A 19,934-nucleotide genomic window follows, 5' to 3' on the forward strand; every position below is an offset into this window, starting at 1 on the left:
CACATCATTCAAGTCTGTATGTATGTGTGAAACAAGTTACATGCTGATGTTCAATACTTTAGAACAAACCCCCTGTGGGCAATAATAATTGTGATGCTTACCTTAGCAAGAGCCACTAATTACAGAGGCATGATTAATGCCAAGGCTGTTTTAATTATAAAGCGTCAGATTAAAAATATATAATCATTGACAATGAAATAGATCATCTCATCTGCTCTGAATGAACTAGATTATTAAAAGGATTTGCCACTTTTGTTAGTTATGTAACATTTTTTGTAAAAACCACATAGGGTCAGGTTTAACAAACAGCGCAAATTAGGCAATTTATAAAGAGCAGTGCAAATTAACGATTATTGCAGCCATGTCATGCCATTTTCATGCCAACATTTTGGTAAAGAAAGATTTTAAAGAGTCTCTTTAATAATCAAAACAGTAAAAATAGCAAATTGTGAAATAGTATTAGTAATTTTAAAATAAGTGTTTTGTAATTTAATACATTTTCCTGGCAAAGCTGAATTTTCAGCAGCCATTGCTCCAGTCTTCTGTGCTCAAGAAACATTTCTTATTATCAATATTGAAAAAAAGCTGTGTTTTCTATTTTGGCACAAACTTTTTTTTCTGAATGATTTGAAGATTAAGTTCAAAAGTACAACAATATGAATAAAATAAAATGTCTTTACTTTCACTTTTGAAATGTCTTTACTTTCAAAGTAATGCATCCTTGAAGAATAAAAAATATTCTGCAAGGATTTATTAAATCATTTCATAAATAAATATTCTTACTGATGCAAACTTTTGAATAGTAGTGTACAGTATAACAGTTACAATACAGTATAATATTTTGTGGAAATTTTATAATATTTTATTTAATATTTATAATATTTATTAATATTTTTCTGGATTCACGGATTAAAATAAATGTTAAAATAGCATAATTTATCTGAAAAATCTGTACATTCACTTTTGCTCAGTTTAATGCATACTTGCAGAATAAAAAAAAAAAATTACTCTTACTCTTAAAAAATGTAATTTTCATTTATTTTATGTGAAATTTTGAAATAATACTGAATGAAATTGTGAAATAGTATATCAATTTTAAAATAAGTGTTTTGTAATTTAATATATTGTGAGGGCAAAGCGGCCATTACTCCAGTTTCAGCGTAACATAATCCTTCAAAAATCACTCTAATATGCTGATTTGGTGCTCAAGAAACATTTCTTTTTCTGCTTTTTATTTTGCCAATTTCATTTCATGTTTTGATAGCATTGTTTGTGATAATTTATTCTTCATTCATGCACCTAAAGGAGTTACAGTTTAGTGAGATTGCAGTTTTATACTGTAAATGTCAGTGATATTGTAACGGAATATGTGGTTGTAGATAAAGTAACAAAAAGGAGAACGACGATGCATCAACTCACTCTTTCCTTTATTAACATGTCCTTTAATGACCAACTGCTTGAGACATGGCGTACAGGCAAGACGAACACAGAATGACACTTTCAGACAGCACACATAGGCAGGGAAGCACAGGGCTTATAAAGGACAGATTAAACTAGATAATTAACAACACACCTGGAACTAATGAACTGATAATTAAAGGGAACGAGGACAGGAACAGGAACACCAAATATGGGCACGAAAGGAGGGGAAACACGAGACACAGAGAGACTATGGCTGTGTCCAAATTCAGGGTCTGCATCCTCCTTAGGATCCTTCCTACCCGGTTGAAGGAGGAGGGATCCTCCGACGTCCGCAAAAGCCGGAAGTCGGTGTTTGTGAATTTGGACAGCCTACCCTTCTTTCAGTTCCCTCCCTTACCCGTTGCTCATATCCTGTCGCCTAGCAACCGTGACAGCGCCAAGCAAGAAGCGGGAAAATGGACAAACAAAGAGTTATTCTCCTCATTTGAATTCTTTTGGAAGAAATAAAGCAATTAAATAAATTAAATACTTTCTTTGCTCATTGTCGGAGAGTTTTTTATATCAGACTACAAGACAGTCACATCCAGGTAAGCCATTATAGCCTATTTTTATTTGTTTTTAAGTATTCTACTAATTTCTCCTACAAATTCATTGAGCCGAAGCATAAACTTTAGCTTGTTTTGTCAGAGAAACTCCTCTCCCACTCCGCTACCGCTCGCTTCGTCCGCCATTACGCTCTGCCGAAAAGAATTATGGGATAGGTAGGACGGGAAAGGATCCACCACACCCATCCTTGCAATTTGGGGAAAAGGAGGACGTATTTGTGGGCCGCATTTGAAGGATCCTACGAATTTGGACAGCCTTCGTCGCGGCGCTGTGACGTAACATCCTTCAAATGAGTACTCCGAAGGATGCAGACCCTGAATTTGGACACAGCTAAAGTCTGACAGATATATGTTTTAATTTAGATTAGATTAGATTCAACTTTATTGTCACTGTGCAGAGTACAAGTACAGAGCCAATGAAATGCAGTTAACATCTAACCAGAAGTGCAAATAACAAAGTATATAAATAAATATAAAAAATGTGTATACACATTAAGTTTTATGACATATAGTGCAAGTTATGAGGTGGAGAGACTAGCTCAATGCAAATGACTGTACATACAACTTGTTGCAAGGAAGTATAAACAGAAGGTGCATTATAAAGTGAAGTATGTAATTTAATCATTAATCATTAATCAAAATGTTAATAACATTAATCAAATGTATGAAATAAATATGTCTTCTTTATCTGCTGTAATCTTTCTTTTTATCTTTCTATATCTCTCTACTCTCTCTTTGGGTGCAGTTAAAGTGTGGCGTTATAGAGACACAGCCCATTTAACAGCTGCAGCCATGACCTACAGTGAGATCACATCGATGTTTCTTATTTAATTTGATCTGTGTGTTTTTCAAGGACAGAGAGCCTGAACACACACATTAATTCGCTTACAGGCTAACTATAGCTGACCTATACAAGCCAGGACTGTATATAAATAACAACTCACTCTCTCACAAAAAATAACCTGTACAAGTATGTGAACCCTCACAACACACAAGCACACACAAAAATAAACATGAGCACTAGAGTACAAATGAAACTATAAAGCAGTGACAGATCATTTATGAGAAGGAGGCAGTTACTCAGTCGTTACGTCACTGTCCACATACACACACATTCAATGGGCTGGTAGTACGCTCACTGAGTCATGTTGGATAATCCGTATTTTTCTCATTTCAAATGAAAGCCTAGCAGCAGTAATCCTATTTCCTCTGATAGCAAGAGATAGAGAGAGATGAAAGATATATGTGGGTGTAGTCTGATAGTGAGGGGATTATACACCATTGCCATTTTTATCAGATAGACTGCAAGTAATACTATAGTGTAGGTCCAGTTATTTATAAGACTGCTAGCATAAGGATACTAACATCCCAGTATCTCTACTACTGTAGCATTAGAGTTAACATAGCACTCACTAATCCTTATATCACTGATTTTGGATGTAACTAAACCCTGAATGTCACATAAAAACAACTCCAAAAAAGTACCTATACATACAGTTCACTGCAATTTCATGCCAAATAAATTCAATATTTAGTAAAGAAAAAGAACACATGGTCAAAGAACACAAATCAATATTTTTTAATTATGAGGATCAAGCTTCTCAATTGATATTGAAATTGTCAGTATTGTAGGGATGATCCAGTACCTTTTTTAGTTTTATTTTTTACTCGTTTTATGGTGTGCATGTGAAGCGGAATTTAGTTTTAGAAAATTAAAAATCAATATATTTTTTTTTAATTTAGAAATCATTGTTAGATTTTTAACTGACAAATTATGTAACTAGAAAAACAGTTTTCACACCAGCAGAAAAAAAAACATATATACATGCATATAACTGGAAACCAGCTGAATATATTCAATATAATATGAGATATATAATATAAAATATGAGATTTATTTACAGTTTCATAATATATTGGTACGTTTTATTCATGCTTCCATCAAAATATTTTCTTGCAATTTCAACCTCATCTGTACCAGCTAGATAATTTCACATTCATGTCATCAAACTATCATTATTGTTAACCACTGGTCTGGCAAATATGGAAATGAACCCTTTAGCTGGGTTTGTTGGGAATGCGTATTTGTCTGCCTCTGAAGTGTCTTTGAGGTGTAGGGACTCTAAAAGTGTGTGTGAGTTCTTATAAATTAGAGTAATAAAAGACTGTTCTGTGCACTGATACACTGTCAACTTGTTTCTTTCAGCCAAATTAAGGGCTATTCTTAGAACTGATAGTCTATGTGAGTGACTGTGCTGGTCTGTATCAGTTCTTGTGTACACGCAAATGAACTGTCAATTCCTAAATGAACCCATTTGAATTCTTAGTGTTTCTAAATTGAAAGCTATTTCATAGGCCTGCTGTGTGAGTGAGAGTCCCGAAGCTACGAGCCAAACTCAATTTGATCCACTTTGCTGTGGATGCCAGGATCTGTTGCATACAGTTATATGAATGTTTTGTAAGATATTTTTAACCCATATGGATTTTTTAACTCAATAAATAATAATTTAATTTAATTACATTTAATTTGCTGTTCTCTTTAATTTGCTGTTCTCTGTCTCTGTCTGATACATTACATATGACAACTGTGTTCTGTCTCTGTATTTCATTGGCCTTGTGTGGGACGGTTACAGGTCAGATAAAATGTGCAGTGGTCTCTTTCTCTATGCTTTTGTCATGGTGATATTGAGCTAGCACTCTCTCGAGGTCAGCTGAAAAAAGAAAGTGAAAAGGTAAACGTCTGGTCAGGTAGACACAATGACGTGTATGCCGGTATACACAGTTGACGGTATCGTCTCTCACTTGTTTCTCACAGCTAACATGTGTTGCGGTCCTACTCACCCCGCTCCGAGCCTTACCCGCTGGCCCCTCTAGCATCTGTCGCTAGAGCGCCACTTGTACAGCACTTACATCTGCTACACTCACCCCCCTAAACCTCACTCCCATCCGGGTCACGGCACCAATGTTGTGGTCCTACTCGCCCCGCTCCGAGTGGGATTTGAACCGCGGTCTCCAGCGTGGGAGGCGGGAGATTGTTGCTTGAAGATTGCCAGGGATCCGGCGTTCCGGATAGGGGTGGGAAGATTATTCCACCAGCCAGGAATGGTGACCGAGAATGTTCTGGAGAGTGATTTTGAGCCTCTCTGTGATGGTACCACAAGGCGTCGCTCACTAGCAGATCTCAGGAGGGTGCTGAGCCTGTGGTAGTTCTGTACGCAAGCATCAGTGTCTTGAACTTGATGCGAGCTGCCACTGGTAGCCAGTGCAAGGAGATGAAGAGAGGTGTAACATGCGCTCTTTTGGGCTCGTTGAAGATTAGTCGTGCCGCTGCATTCTGAATCATTTGTAGAGGTTTGATTGTGTTTGATGGCAGACCAGCCAGAAGAGCATTGCAGTAGTCCAGCCTAGAAACGACAAGGGCCTGGACAAGAAGTTGTGCAGCATGCTCTGTCAGAAAGGGCCTGATCTTTCTGATGTTGTGTAGTGCAAACCTGCAGGATCGAGCAGTCTTTGCAATGTGCTCTTTGAAGGTCCATGTGCATGTATGATGGGCCCAGCAATGTAGTGTATGTGGAGAAGAGGAGGGGTCCAAGAACTGATCCCTGAGGAACTCCAGTGACCAGTTGATGTGGTTTGGATACCTCCCCTCCGCAGGCCACCCTGAAGGATCTACCGATGAGATAGGATTCAAACTAGCGAAGCGGAATCCCAGTGATGCCCAGTGATGCAAGGGTAGACAGGAGAATCTGATGATTGACAGTGTCAAAAGCAGCAGAAAGATCCAGCAGAATGAGGACTGATGATTTGGAATCAGCCTTTGCAGTTCGCAGGGCTTCAGTGACTGAGAGTAGCGCAGTCCTCCTGAAACCTGACTGTTTAGCATCCAGTTTGTTGTACTGTGAAAGAAACCGTGAGAGCTGGTTGAAGACAACTCGTTCGAGTGTTTTCCCTACGAATGGAAGGAGAGAGACAGGTCTGTAGTTATCTAAAAGAGAAGTGTTTAATGTAGGTTTTTTGATCAGTGGGGTTACCTGGGCCTGCTTGAATGCTGTGGGAAAGATGCCTGTGAGGAGAGATGTGTTGATAATGTGTGTGAGTGCCGGTAAGAGTGTGGGAGAGATTGTTTGGAGAAGGTGTGAGGGGATTGGGTCGAGAGGACATGTTGTAGGATGACTGGAGAGGAGAAGTTTGGATACTTCTGCCTCGGTGAGGGGACAGAAGGAGAAGATGGGAGTTAGAGCAGTGGATGTGGTTGATTGGAGGTCCTGTGGAGTTGAGAACTGGTTACACACAGTCAGGAGGGTTCCTACATTATTTTATTTTAGTAAGTGTATTGTATGTTTACAGTTGAATGAATCATTGGGTTTGCTTAGCTATAATTTGCTAACAAAACTCTTTAGAAGTCAACTTTATCTGGCAAAAGTTTCCTTGAGGATTCATATCACATTTTATTTTTGTATTTTGTGCTCATTTAGCTTGATTAGCTTGTGTGTGTTTTGAGTATGTTGCTAAATTTTATTCCTCACATTTCCAGTTTCTCTGAAAATTTCTCATCAGTTTTGTCAACCAAAATTATGTAACGTTTAAGTTATAATTAAACATATAACCAGACATGTCCAGACAAACACAATTTTGTCTGGAATGTTTTGATTCCTTTGATTTATGTCTATCTCTCTTGTTTTTTTAGAGGTGAGTGCTCATGAAGGCAGTAATGATAATGGCAGTGTTTGTGATGGCAGTGACTCCACGCTCTACAGGCAGAGTGAAGGTAACATGAAAAATCCATATACTTCAGCTCTCTACACGTTTTCACATTTCAGACCCATAAAATAACTTTAAATCTGTCAGGTTCTCAAACCCACACAAACATAAAGCTTTCATTACCTTGATTTAGTCCTTAATCTCCGTATTCCTGGGTTAATAAATTGAGATTTTTATTTTTTATTTTTAAACAGCCATAAATAATAAAATTATTGTCAAAAATGGGCAATTGAGACTATATCTTATTCACCTGATAGGTGAATCATCACATTTACACTACTGTTCAAAAGTTTGGGGTCAGTAAGATTCTTTAATGTTTTTTTATAATAATGTCTCGTATGTTCGCCAAGGCTGCATTTATTTGATTGAAAATACAGTAAAAGCAGTAATATTATGAAATATTAAGATAAAAATATATTTCAAAACAATTTATTTCTGTGATGGCAAAGCTTAATTTTCAGCAGCCATTACTCGAGTCTTCAGTGTCACATGATCCTTCAGAAATCATTCTAATATTGCTGATTAAGAAATATTTGTTTTTGTTATTAATGTTGAAATCAGTTGTGCAGCTTAATATATTTTTGTAGAATAATGATAAATGTTTTTCCAAGATTTGTTGGTAAATAGACAGTTCTAAAAGCATAACATTTATTTATGCTGTTTAAATATATTTACTGTCATTTTTGATCAATTTATCCTTGCTGAATAAAAATATTATCCCTTTCAAAAAAAAAGTTACCGACCCTAAACTCGTGAACAATATAGTACAAGGGAATTAATCTACATGAAACCCAAAAGCCTGTCTGTAACTGCAGATTTACTGAATATTAACTGTTCGTGTGCCTTTCAATGTGCATAGAACTTGCATCAGGCCTGACAACAGAAGACTTTTTTTAAACATACCCCTTGGTAACTCTAAACTTAAAACTCCTTCTCTACAGATACAGAGAATTTTGGCAATATGTCCTGTGTTATATTAAGTTACCTGTTGGCATGAGGAACAAGGGCTCTTGTCTATGAGTGTTGGTCAATTGCTGTAATCACTGCTGCACTTGAACAGTACATGCATTACTATGAAGTTTAACACTCGACACACACAAACACAAAACACACACATACACAGAGACAAAAAGTAGCTTTCACTGTGCATCTAGTTTTATAGACAGATAAACAGATAAAGAGTTGTAACTGTGTATGTGTGCATACAGGTCACAGCATGGCAGACACGCTCACCGTTGCTCTACGTGTGGCAGAAGAGGCGATAGAGGAAGCCATCGCTAAAGCTGAGAGCTACAGAGACAGTCTGGTTAGAGACTCCTCTTTATATATGATCCATCCAACCATCAGTTCATCCTTCATCCACCCATCCAAGTATCCACTTATCCATCAGGCTTTCATGCTTACATCCATCTGTTCTTCTGAGCACCCATATAAGGCTCCTGCATACAAAAATCACTTTATTTTGCAGATTTTGACTCATCCATCTCTTAGTTTCGACCATTACTCATCTTCCCTGAATATATAACCGCAGTTGCACTTTTCTCTCTCATGGCTGCCTCTCTTTCTCTTTTATTTGACAGGAGAAACAGAATGAGGCTCGCTATTTGCATGACCACAAGGAAGAACTTATAGAGGAACTTGCCACAACAATTGTTCAAAAAGTAAGAGCTGTTCTGTAATAGAGAGAAATACATTGTAATTTATAGTAACTGCATCCCAATTCACATAACATGATAGCTTAATAGCTTGACACTAAAATTTTTGGGAATCTCACAAAAATTATGTTCAGGTCAAAATTCACCAATAATAATAATAACAACAACAAGAACATATATACATTTCAAATATGTCAGGGTCAGTAAGCTTTCTTTTTTATGAAAATAATGCTTTATACTACAAGGACACATTACACTGATCAAAAGTGGCAGCAAAGACATTGCCGGTATAACGCTACAAAAGATTTGTACTTGCTTTTCTTTTCAGTCGTCTATTCATCAAGGAAACATGAAAAATGTATCACAGTTTCCAAAAAAAAAAAAATGTTTTCAACATTAAAGAAATACAAATCAGAATATTCAAATGATTTCTCAAGGATCATGTGAAACTGAAGACTGAAGTAATACATTTAAAAAATGCAACTTTTAAAATACATTGTAATAGAAAACCATTATTTTAAATTTCTTAGAATATTTACAGTGTTTCTCTCTGCAGTATATTTTATCAAATAAAGGTTTTGAAATCTCTTACTGACCCTAAATTTTAAACAGTAGTACATGTGACCATGATTTATTAAGAATTATAAAGAAATAAGATAATAAGAAGAAAATTAGGGTTAGGTTAATGTTAAGTTAATACTGTATAAGACAGTGATGTTTTTTATATATAGGCAATACAAACATACTACCATGATTGCAATTTAAATTATGTATATAATTGGTTTTCTTTACATTTCAGTAATGAGAATACCATTTGGCATTGTAAAACTGAAAAAAATAAAAAAAATAATAAATATATATATATATATATTAATGGAATTAAAAATAGGCTTTATTTCCAGTAAGTAAAATATAATTTCCAATTCATTCTTATTGTGGTGAAATATATACTGCTTATGTTCTTGACTGAAGATTCACTCATGTAATTCTTAGGTAATGAGAATTATCTAGTGAGTAATTTGCTTAGATGAGAATTAGAAGATGAAGACACACTAGCCATAATCTTGCATACTACACCATATAGTTTGGATATGAATTCCATATAGTGTGGTTGTGAATCGGGATGCAACTCTTACCCAGCTGCATGTCTTTCTCTCTAGATCATTCAAAGGGGGAAACGGTCTGAGATTCAGGCTGAGTATGAGTATGTATGGCCTCAGAGTAGTGAGCTTCCTTCCCCTACCTCAACACAAAACACACACACAACGCAGCATTCACACTCCACCTCTCAGCACGGCGCAGTAGCACAGACCGACAGTACCAGCTCCTATCCGCTGTGGGTAAGAGCATGTTAAAGCTACCTTAACATGCACCTAAAATACAATATTTATGTGTTTTTCAGTGCTTATTTGATATTCCTGACCTCATCTGTAACATATATACACAATTTCTTCTGCTGCAGCATGCAAAAACAAGTGTTAAAAATAATGCTGGAATCTATGAAAAGCAATGGCTGTACTAACAAGAAAGAAGAGAACAGTTAAAAGCTTATTTGTCAATAATCACACACATTTTAGTGATATTCAGTATAGTTGCAGTATAAAAAAATTCTAATGTGAAATCACAGTAAGTCAGTAAGGTATAAATGCAAGTCTCTATCACCCCCTACTGGTGAAACTTATTTAATGCAACCTGCTTGGTTCCTACTATAAACTTTTAACTACAACCAAATGCAAAGTGTGCATACAAGAACAGTTCATGCAGAAAGCTTTCAGACATGGAAATTATAACATAATGATTATCACATAATTACTACAAGTAATTACTAATTTTGAGATACTCAGTATGTACACTATTGTAAATTCTATAGGGTCATTCCGTGTCAAATCAACCACATTTTAGAAACTTCCCTGGCAAAATTAAATATTTGCAAAAATATGATCCTTTTTTTCTTTTAAACAGGAATGTCTGAAGTACAAATAATGTTGAAACTAGAGATGTATCTCGTTTCCTTCTGTCAAAACAACTGCATTGAACATAACTGTCCGAGTGCCATAAATATTATTTTTCCCAAGTTTGCATGCCTATAACTCAAGAAGTATTAAAGATATCGTAATATGATTTTAGATTCTAGTTCTTAATAAACTTTTCTTTTGGAATCTTCATTTTCAAGGCCCTACATCATTTTGTCCCAAAGATAGGGGGGGGTCTCCATGAGGCTTCAGATTGTTGAATATTAATCAAATGTTGGTCACTTTGTATACAGCTGATACTTATTAGGTAACAAGGTAACAACAAACTATACATGTATGTGTGCGTTATGTACATATACATGTAATATATATATATATATATATAATGGCCCCAGGGGTCCCGGACAGCGCTGAAGTAGAGACAGCTTTCCAGAACTACTCTTCACTCAGGAGGGAGTCCAGAGCATCATCACTTCCTGGGTGGAAGAGTGTTGACCGCCTGGACAACTCTAGTGAGAATACACACACACACATACACACACACACACACAGTATTCATCATTAGAACAAAACTTACATATAGAACATGAACAAACCTTGATTATTTGCAAGATGGAGGATTGTTGACCAAAAATGTTTGAGCGAACTGTCCCTTTAAAACTGAATTTTGACTGGGTGCAAATTAAGTCTACAAAAGTGACATGTTTAATTGGTATGTAGTTAGCATGTTGCTAATCATGTTTCTAGCATGATTATCATGTAACTACCATAATTAGCCTGAAGTTAGCATGTTGCTAATCATGTTCCTAGCATGTATATTATTAAGAACTAGAATCTAAAATCATATTGTGATATCTTTAAGACTTGAGTTATAGGCACGCAAACTTCGGAAAAAGAATATTTATGGTACTCGGACAGTTATGTTCAATGCAGTTGTTTTGACAGAGGGAAACAAGATACATTTCTAGTTTCAACATAATTTTTTCTTCAGACATTCCTCTTTAAAAGAAAAGAAGTATCACATTTTAGCAAATTGATCCACATTTGGTTTTTGACCACTGAAAATGTGTACAATTTAACGATTTACTGAAAAGTGCTCTTTCCCCATCTTTGAACGGTCACCATTGGCACATAGTGCAACAAAAACAGCTAAAGTCAACAGATTTTACTAACAGACCTACCAATCTCTGTGTAAAAGAAACATTATATTGCTGCCATCTTTCTGAACTCATTTTTAGCCCCCTGTAATTTTGCTCTGAATCTCAGGTGAAAATTGCCATTTTGACCCTCCTTTACAAAAAAACTGATTACTCGTTTAATATTTAATATTTTGGCTTTCATAGCTAAACATGTTTATCTTTCTTGAGATAAAAATATTAGCAAAATCAAAAATTTCAACTGGGGACCTCTGGTTGATTTGACACGGAATGACCCTATAATTAACTATCTGCCTAGACATAGACATTGACTGAATTATTTGTACTGTAAATGAGATAACTGTATATTTCCATGTATATTATTTATTAAAAATTACAGTAAAAACAGTAAGAAACAACAAACAATATTATAAAAATTTAAAACATTTGTGCTGCTTAATAATTTTGTGTAGAGCATGATATATTTTTTCAGAATTGTTTGACAAATAGAAAGTTAAAAAGAAAAATTTTTGAAATATCAAAAAATAAATAAATAATAAATAAAGTAGCATTATAAATGTCTATATCAAATGTCAATTTATTGCATCCTTGCTAATTAAAAGAACTGATTTTTTTTCTTACAATAACGTATATAGTAATAATATATAATAAGTTATTTTTTATTTTTTAAATTATTGGTTCACAGTTTCAATCATTTTAAATGACTAATGTTGTGCGTGTGGGTTGGTGGACGTGTGTTTAGAAGTCAAGATCAGCATTCTCTTTGACAAGTGACGATTCTCCAGAGAAGGGCCCTGAGGTGGGCATGGCCCCAGGGGTCCCGGACAGCGCTGAAGTAGAGACAGCTTTCCAGAACTACTCTTCACTCAGGAGGGAGTCCAGAGCATCATCACTTCCTGGGTGGAAGAGTGTTGACCGCCTGGACAACTCTAGTGAGAATACACACACACACATACACACACACACACACACACACACAGTATTCATCATTAGAACAAAACTTACATATAGAACATGAACAAACCTTTATTATATGCAAGATGGAGGATTGTTGACCAAAAATGTTTGAGTGAACTGTCCCTTTAAAACTGAATTTTGACTGGGTGCAAATTAAGTCTACAAAAGTGACATGTTTAATTCTGTTTTGAGTGTCCATCAAACATAATTGCAAAAATAATTTCACATCTGATTGGTATTTAAAATAATACATACCTAGAACTACTACTCAACTCGAAAATGACACCTAGAAAATTAGCTTTTTCTCATTTTTTGATTGTATATGTGGTACACACACATCCTCTATATTTGTCAGTCCAGGTGTCTTTATCTCTCTCCACAGGTGCGTCTTCAGTCCTGCAATCCCCTGATGGTAACTGGATCGCCCTGCAGAGCTCCCAGCATTCCCGACCCAGTCTGCTGACCAAGCGCAAGAGTCTTGTTTTCAGCGTGCTGGAGAAAGAATCAGGCGTTGTGTCCGCATATGACGAGATGGGCTCTGATTCAGATCCAGAGGACCAGGGGGGCTGGGGGGCTGCCTTGTTACAGTTTCGCAGACGTCTCTCCGATGAAACGTACTATACTGACTCTCAACATGACCCTGAATGGACATACACCCAACACCCACCCGTTACCTCACCTTCCTCAGGTCAGTACACCAACACTGAGACTCTGAACTCAGACTCGGAGACATCTCCTGCCCCATCCACTCGAGCCCGCAGACCAGCCCACGGTATGACGCAGAAGAAGAAAGGGCCGCCTGAAGCACATCTGTATCCACCCTACAGACATCCCACAAACAGTGTCGCTTCGCCTCTACTGAGGCCAGAGGTGCTGGATGTGAATTTTAACCCCCATCAGGGAGGGGACAGTAGTGATGGGGAGGAGCAGAGTGAGCAGGTCAAAAGATCACGGAGGCGCAGAAAGAGCAAACGCGAGACATCAGAGCACAGCCGAGCACATAATGCGTTGTACAGCGCTGCCACAGCGGTGAGAAAAACTACAGCCTTCTGGTTTATCAATAAAATCATAATGAGATTATTTTGGCACATAGTGGTTGAGATTTGGACTATGGTATGATAAAGATTTGGCCTCTCATTTTTCTGCTGCTTGCATATCAAGGCTCAACATATGCTTATATTTCAGTTAGGTGTGCAAAAACCAACTAGCAGTGAATACCTTAATTATAAAAAATTTTAACCCCACTTAACATGATTATTATATTATTGTTATGTAGCCTAGATTATTATTATTAACTTTTAATGTTACAATATTATTATACAATAGTAATATATTTCCTGCTGTATTCTTTTTTTCTTCATGTGTTTTTTAAGGCATTACGTTTAAATTATTGAGCTTTCCTGTTAGTGGAAAACATTTAATACACTTCTCCTTCCACCTGGAGAAATGCTGAGAAATCTCCTCCTCTGTTCATAAAAATGTTACTTATTGACAGTTTTTTTTTTTTCATTGTAAATATACATTTCTAGAAAATTCCAATGATATTCATTAAAAGCAACACAAATGCTGCTTTTGTAGTATATTGACTGTAAGGTGAATGTATGTTATTCATTATTTGTCATAATTTTAGATACTAAATAGAAAATGACAATTTTGTCAAGAGTAGCAGCAACAAGTCAGAAATTATAAAATCATTGAAAACAAAAAGCACGAAAAGTCAACAATTTGAATGTGGTTTATATTTGACACCAGTAGGTGGCAGTGCAGGACAGAGTTTGCTTTTATTGGCACACAATGTGTGGATATTGTTGAACTCCTTTATCTCGGTCATAAAGTTTTTATTTTATATTCTTATTTTTTTCTTATCAATAATATTTGTCTCTCTCTCTCTCTATCTCTCTCTGCTTTTCTCAACTGTCCCTCTCTTTAACACATCACATTAACAGGAGAACAGCGCCGTCCTCCTCAACGCCATGATGATACGCCGGCAACAGAGCCAGGAGAGCCCATTCCCTCTGAATTACCAGACTCCAGACACTGTGCCCCCTCCTGACCTTTTGACCTCTGATGCCATGACCCCTGAACCTGACTATCAGGACACAGTGGCTCACAACTCTAGTGCCGCTAGCCCACCAATACAGAGCCAACCGGGGGCCAGCAAACCAGAGTTCAGCGTTCAGGGCCCTTTGCTCAGGGGCTCCTCTGTTAATGAAACCCTGGAACAGGAACTAAGATCCAAACTCTGTGAGCTGGTTGGCCAAGTCAACGAGAGGGATGTGATGTCATCTGATTTTAAGCCAATCGGGGAAGTGGGCGACAAGCAAGAGGACCGAGTAAGGGAGAAAGAAAGTGAGAAACTGAGACCAAAGGAGAGACGTGAGAGCAAACGAGACAAGAGGGAAGGAAAGTTGAAGGACATTGGGAATCCAAGTGAAAGACAAACAGTTAGAGAGATGGACACAAGTGATGCAGTAAGACAGATAAATATAGCGAGAGAAATGAAGAGAGATAGAGAGCGACAGAAAGAAATTGAAAGACAAGTAGAGAGAGAGCGAGAGAGACAAAGCGAGCTGGAGAAACAAATTGAGAAGGACAGAGAAAGACAACGAGAGATCAAGATCCAGGTTGAGAGGAAACAGGAAAGACAGAGAGAAATGGAAATACAGCTGAAACAAGAGCAAGAGAGACAATCAGAGATTGAGCGAGAGATAGAAAAGAAAAGGAAAAGCATACGCATGGAAAAGGAGAAATTAGAGCCTATAGTGAGTATGGAATCCAAGGAGGAAGAGAAACAGGAATCCTCAGGTAGAATATTGGAGCGAAATAAGAGTTTGAAGGAAGACTACGATGAAACAGAGAAGCCCAATGAGGAAAAGGTGAAGAGAATATCACCACAAAGAAGCCACTCAGAGACAGGGTCAGAAAAACAAGAACAACTTGAGACAAAGACAACAAGGTCTTCAACCACATCTCCAGACTGTGCCCCCTGTGGTCTGGAGGAGCCAATGTCTCCATCAGAGGTAAGCACTGGCTCCGGCCTGTTCCACTAAATGTTCCTACTTTACCTAGACTTTGTTTTAAACTCTAGTGAACTGCCTAACTAGACTCCAAAACAGTTATTCAGCTAAAGCTGTAAACATATTGACAGTCTGAACAACTTGATTCTTTTCAGACTGTTGCTGCACCATGGCCTTAGTTAATCTGAATTCACTGTAGTGTAGTCGCCTATAGTGTCTTTTGCAGCAAAATAATGTAATTTTAACTTTTTTTTTTAAATTGTGGAAATGACTTATACTAGTAATTCACCATCACTGAAAAAATGTAATAGACCTGGCAAATACAAATCAAATAGTAAGGTATTGTCAGTCAGTCTGCAATTCTGTATTTTTATAGCAATGAAAGTTATTCTGTACTCCAGGACAGAGCATTACAAAGACAATTATAAGATATGGCTTTATTGATTTCAGACGTGAAATTAAGGTGTTAAAACATAAAAAAGTAACAATAAGGTTTGTGCAGCGGATCTGTATCTGTATCACTATCTGTAGCCATCTTAAAATTATTTCTATCTGTAGCTGTGTCTCAATTCAGAGGTTGCATCCTTTAAAGGCGGCATTCGGCCAATTCTAATGCTCCTTCAAATGCAGCCTTAAAATGCACCCTTTGTTTCCCAGGCCATGAACCATACAACTGATGGAGCAGCTCAGACTAAAATTCATTGCACGCTGGTGACAATACGATTTTTTTTTTTTTGAGAGAGAATGCCAGATTACATTTTTTAATGCAAGTAAATAAGTTATACCAGTATTATACCAATACTGGGTTTCAACATAGTGGAATATCTTATGACACAAAACATAAAATTAGTTTAAATGTTGATTTTGTTGAAGTTGTGATTTTATAGATAGTTTATACGTCTTATTACATACATAAATGAACCAAGGTGAACATATTTAGACTGGTTGTGAACCCTGTTGTTTTCCGACAAATGACTGTCTGAGACTATCTACAGTATCTTTTAAAAAAAGAACAAACATTACTGATGCTAGACGTCAAGAGCAGTCCTCTGTAGAATAGAACGTCCCATTTAAGAATGCTCCGTCTGACCTTTGCAATCTTCAAAGACAGAGACTTTTATGTTCACATCTTTCAAACGATGCAACCTCTGAACTGAGATACTGAACTGAACGGAAATGGGCAGAAATACTTCAAATTACATGGGAAGCCCATTTTATATGCAGTTCTGTTCCCTTCATAGTTTTCATTTAACAAATATGCTTTTCATAACACATACAATTACTATTTTTTATTCTAATTAATAACATTTCTTAATTTTTATCAAACCATAAAATTTTGAAAAATAATTGTTTCCTTTTATTTAACATTTAGTTTTAACATTTTGAATAAAAGAAAAAGTTTCTATATATTCTATATATTTCTATATTCTTTATTTTTTAATTTTTTTAAGAGGAACTATGTTTAAAGATTTATGTCAGAACAATCATCCACATCCTGAAATAAAAGGAATCTACACAAAGTAGCTCATTAGAGAACATAGAAAGAAAATACTCATACTAATACTTCAGAAATACAGTTGCTGAAACTACTTTTATGGTAACTTAAATGCAAATCAATAAATTATAGAGAATAAATTGCGGACCAGCTCCAGGAGAGAATGAGACAGAGAAACATATATTGTGTATCACATCGTACAAGGAAAACAGAAACTAAATAGAAATATCAAATAGTAAATGTATGATACATTACCCGATTTTAGTTGATGAAATAGTCTCATCATGACACTTGAACTGAGGCACTACAGCAATCTGTCACACCACATTAAAGAGCATCAAAATCACATTTATTGTTTGTATTTTGTGATAAAATTGAAAGAAGTCAAACGTTAAGAATTTGTTTCAGCATAAATAGTAATAAATCAAATTAAAACAGTAAATAAAATGTATTTATGTACACATGTAAAGGTTTGGGGTAAAGGTTTGCCCACTGTTTCACCCCATTTATGTGATTTGTTTATATAATTTATATAATATAATTGAAATTTATATATATAATTTACAAAAATATTATTATTTTTTTCCTGCAATCATACACTATGGTAAAAGCGGGGAAAACAGCTATTTTTTCTTAAGATGTGCTTTTAGCCATTGTACCCTACCATTTAAATACACTGTAAAATGGTACAAATGTATGTTTTTATAAAAAAAAAAAAAAAAAAAACACTGGGTATTATCATTTGACGCAATCAGTGGATTGTGGTACAGGCTACGGTATATTTGTAAGAGCATATAGGTGGTTCACTGCGGTTTGGAATCCAGTTAGTCCCAGTTCACTCTCTGATGTGAATGTCAAGTGTTATTATGCATCCAACTTTCCTTTATCCAGTCTAAAAAATAAACTGCACTCAGATGTTAAGCTGAGACGTAATGTCATTACAAAAGTGGGATAAGTTTGTGGATCAATATCCTTCGTTGATCCTAAATCAACATTCCTGTCAACCAATTTCAGCCCTACACCTAAAACCAGAGGCTAGTGATTGGTTGAATGTGGTTCCAGGAATATCAAAGGATGTTGATGTCCTACTTGTGTAAATTATGTGGTGTCTTATACAAGAAGATGCCTGCTCCTCTAGATCCTAGAAACTTTCATTTATTTTACTGATCAAACTCAGAATGAAGATCTTCGCTCTCATTGGTGATGGGAAGCTATGATCAAGCGCACACAGAAAAGCACGTCTGATGAAAGCTCAATTCTGTGTTGCCACTTCAGACTTGTATTGTGCATGAGGCAATGTGTGACGCATGAACCAGTCTGCAGAAATGAATATAGAACCTCTCTAGATGTTGTGAAATCATCTATAGGATGCAGAAAAGGGAATGCACACAATAAGAGCAGCACTGTCTTCCTCTATGGATCCTCTTCATTTTGCATCTGATCCTGTCCTTTCATTTCCAGCTGGCTTCTTGTCCATTGTATTAAAGGAATAGTTAAACCAAAAATGACAATTATTTCATCATATACTGACCCTTGTGTCTTTCCAACCCAATATGATTATATACACAATACACAAACTTACACAGTGTAAACACACACAAAAATAAAGAAACTTTGGAGACCGTTATCCATGCTCTGTGGTTCAATTAAGAGGAAAAAGGTTTCTTTTAAGAACTGTTCGCTAAGAAGGTTGTTTTTTTTTTTTTTGAAGAACCCAGAATGTTTTTTTGCAACAAAAAACCCTTTTGGAACCCTAATTTTTTTTTTTTTAAAAATACAAAAAAAAACATATCTAATTGTGGTCCTTCAGTTCATTTCACTGATTTAATGATCCAGCTTACCGAAGGAGAGGATTATCAGTGAATAATGAAATTTTTTAATAACATATGACTTTGAATATAGTGCTTAAAGTGCATTGACCACATTTTGAAACAGTTGTGGTGTATCTGCATCCTTTTGGACGTGCAGAACAGCATCCAGTACAATTCTCAGGACTTCTAATGTGTCCCATTAGAAAAGTAAAAAAGAAAGAAAGTTATACAGGTTTGGAAAGGCATGAGGGTGAGTAAGTGATGAGAGAATGTTCATTTTGGGGTGAACTATCCCTTTAATTGTTTGTCTTTCATTTTTTGTATCTTTCTTTCCACTACCTTTTCTGTATGTTTCTATCGTTTTCTCTCATTTGTCTTTCTGTCCGATCTCTCTCTTTGTGTCTGTTTCTCTCTTTCTTTCCACCCCTTCCTCTTGGTTCAGGAGGGTCTGAGTGATCGTGCCCTACAGCAGAGGCTTCAGTTACTCTCCTCTCTCTTACAGCAGGTGAGATACATCATGATGAGAAGACGCAGTAGAGCTGGAGAGATGCCTCCTGAATCAAACATGTAGTCCATTCATACTCCGGCCTCAGAACCTGCTCATGTCATTGTAGAGTCTGTTAGAGTCAGACACACAGTAGGGGAAAACCTTCCAGATTTCTCTTACTGGTGGTGATATTGAGAGCAGAACATGATGTTGTTTAAAATAACTGTTTTATATTTTAAAATGTAATTTATTCCTGTGAGTTTTCAGCAGCCGTTACTCCTGTTTTCAGTGTCACATGATCCTTCAGAAATCATTCTAATATGCTAATTAGTTCAATAAACATTTCTTCTTATCACTGTTAAAATCAAGTGTGCTGCTTAATATTTTTAGTGAAAGCCATGATACTTTTTCAGAATTCGTTGATGAATGTAAAGTTTGAACGAACAGCATTTATTTCAAATGATTTTGTACATGTCTGTCATTTTTGATCATCATTTGTTACTGACCCCAAACTTGAATAGTAGCATATATGTGCATATTTGTTTGCAAACCTGTTACGTACAAATGAGAAATGTCTAAATATTATGTAGAACC

General features: G+C 36.2%; 1 protein-coding gene across 1 annotated transcript in view; it reads left to right on the plus strand.

The window, feature by feature from the left end:
• The window catches only part of LOC306865012 (uncharacterized protein), a gene marked incomplete at its 5' end in the record, with an annotated part of 87,776 nt that overhangs the window by 57,935 nt on the left and 9,907 nt on the right, over positions 1-19,934 (plus strand). Inside the window, 7 exons of the mRNA XM_079409340.1 lie at positions 6,715-6,795; positions 7,997-8,094; positions 8,369-8,449; positions 9,604-9,783; positions 12,316-12,505; positions 12,913-13,559; positions 14,477-15,550. Coding sequence (XP_079265466.1) covers positions 6,715-6,795; positions 7,997-8,094; positions 8,369-8,449; positions 9,604-9,783; positions 12,316-12,505; positions 12,913-13,559; positions 14,477-15,550 — 2,351 coding nt within the window. The remainder of the gene's footprint in view (positions 1-6,714; positions 6,796-7,996; positions 8,095-8,368; positions 8,450-9,603; positions 9,784-12,315; positions 12,506-12,912; positions 13,560-14,476; positions 15,551-19,934) is intronic.

The sequence above is a fragment of the Barbus barbus genome, assembly GCF_936440315.1.
Source record: "Barbus barbus genome assembly, chromosome: 46".
NCBI lineage: Eukaryota > Metazoa > Chordata > Actinopteri > Cypriniformes > Cyprinidae > Barbus > Barbus barbus.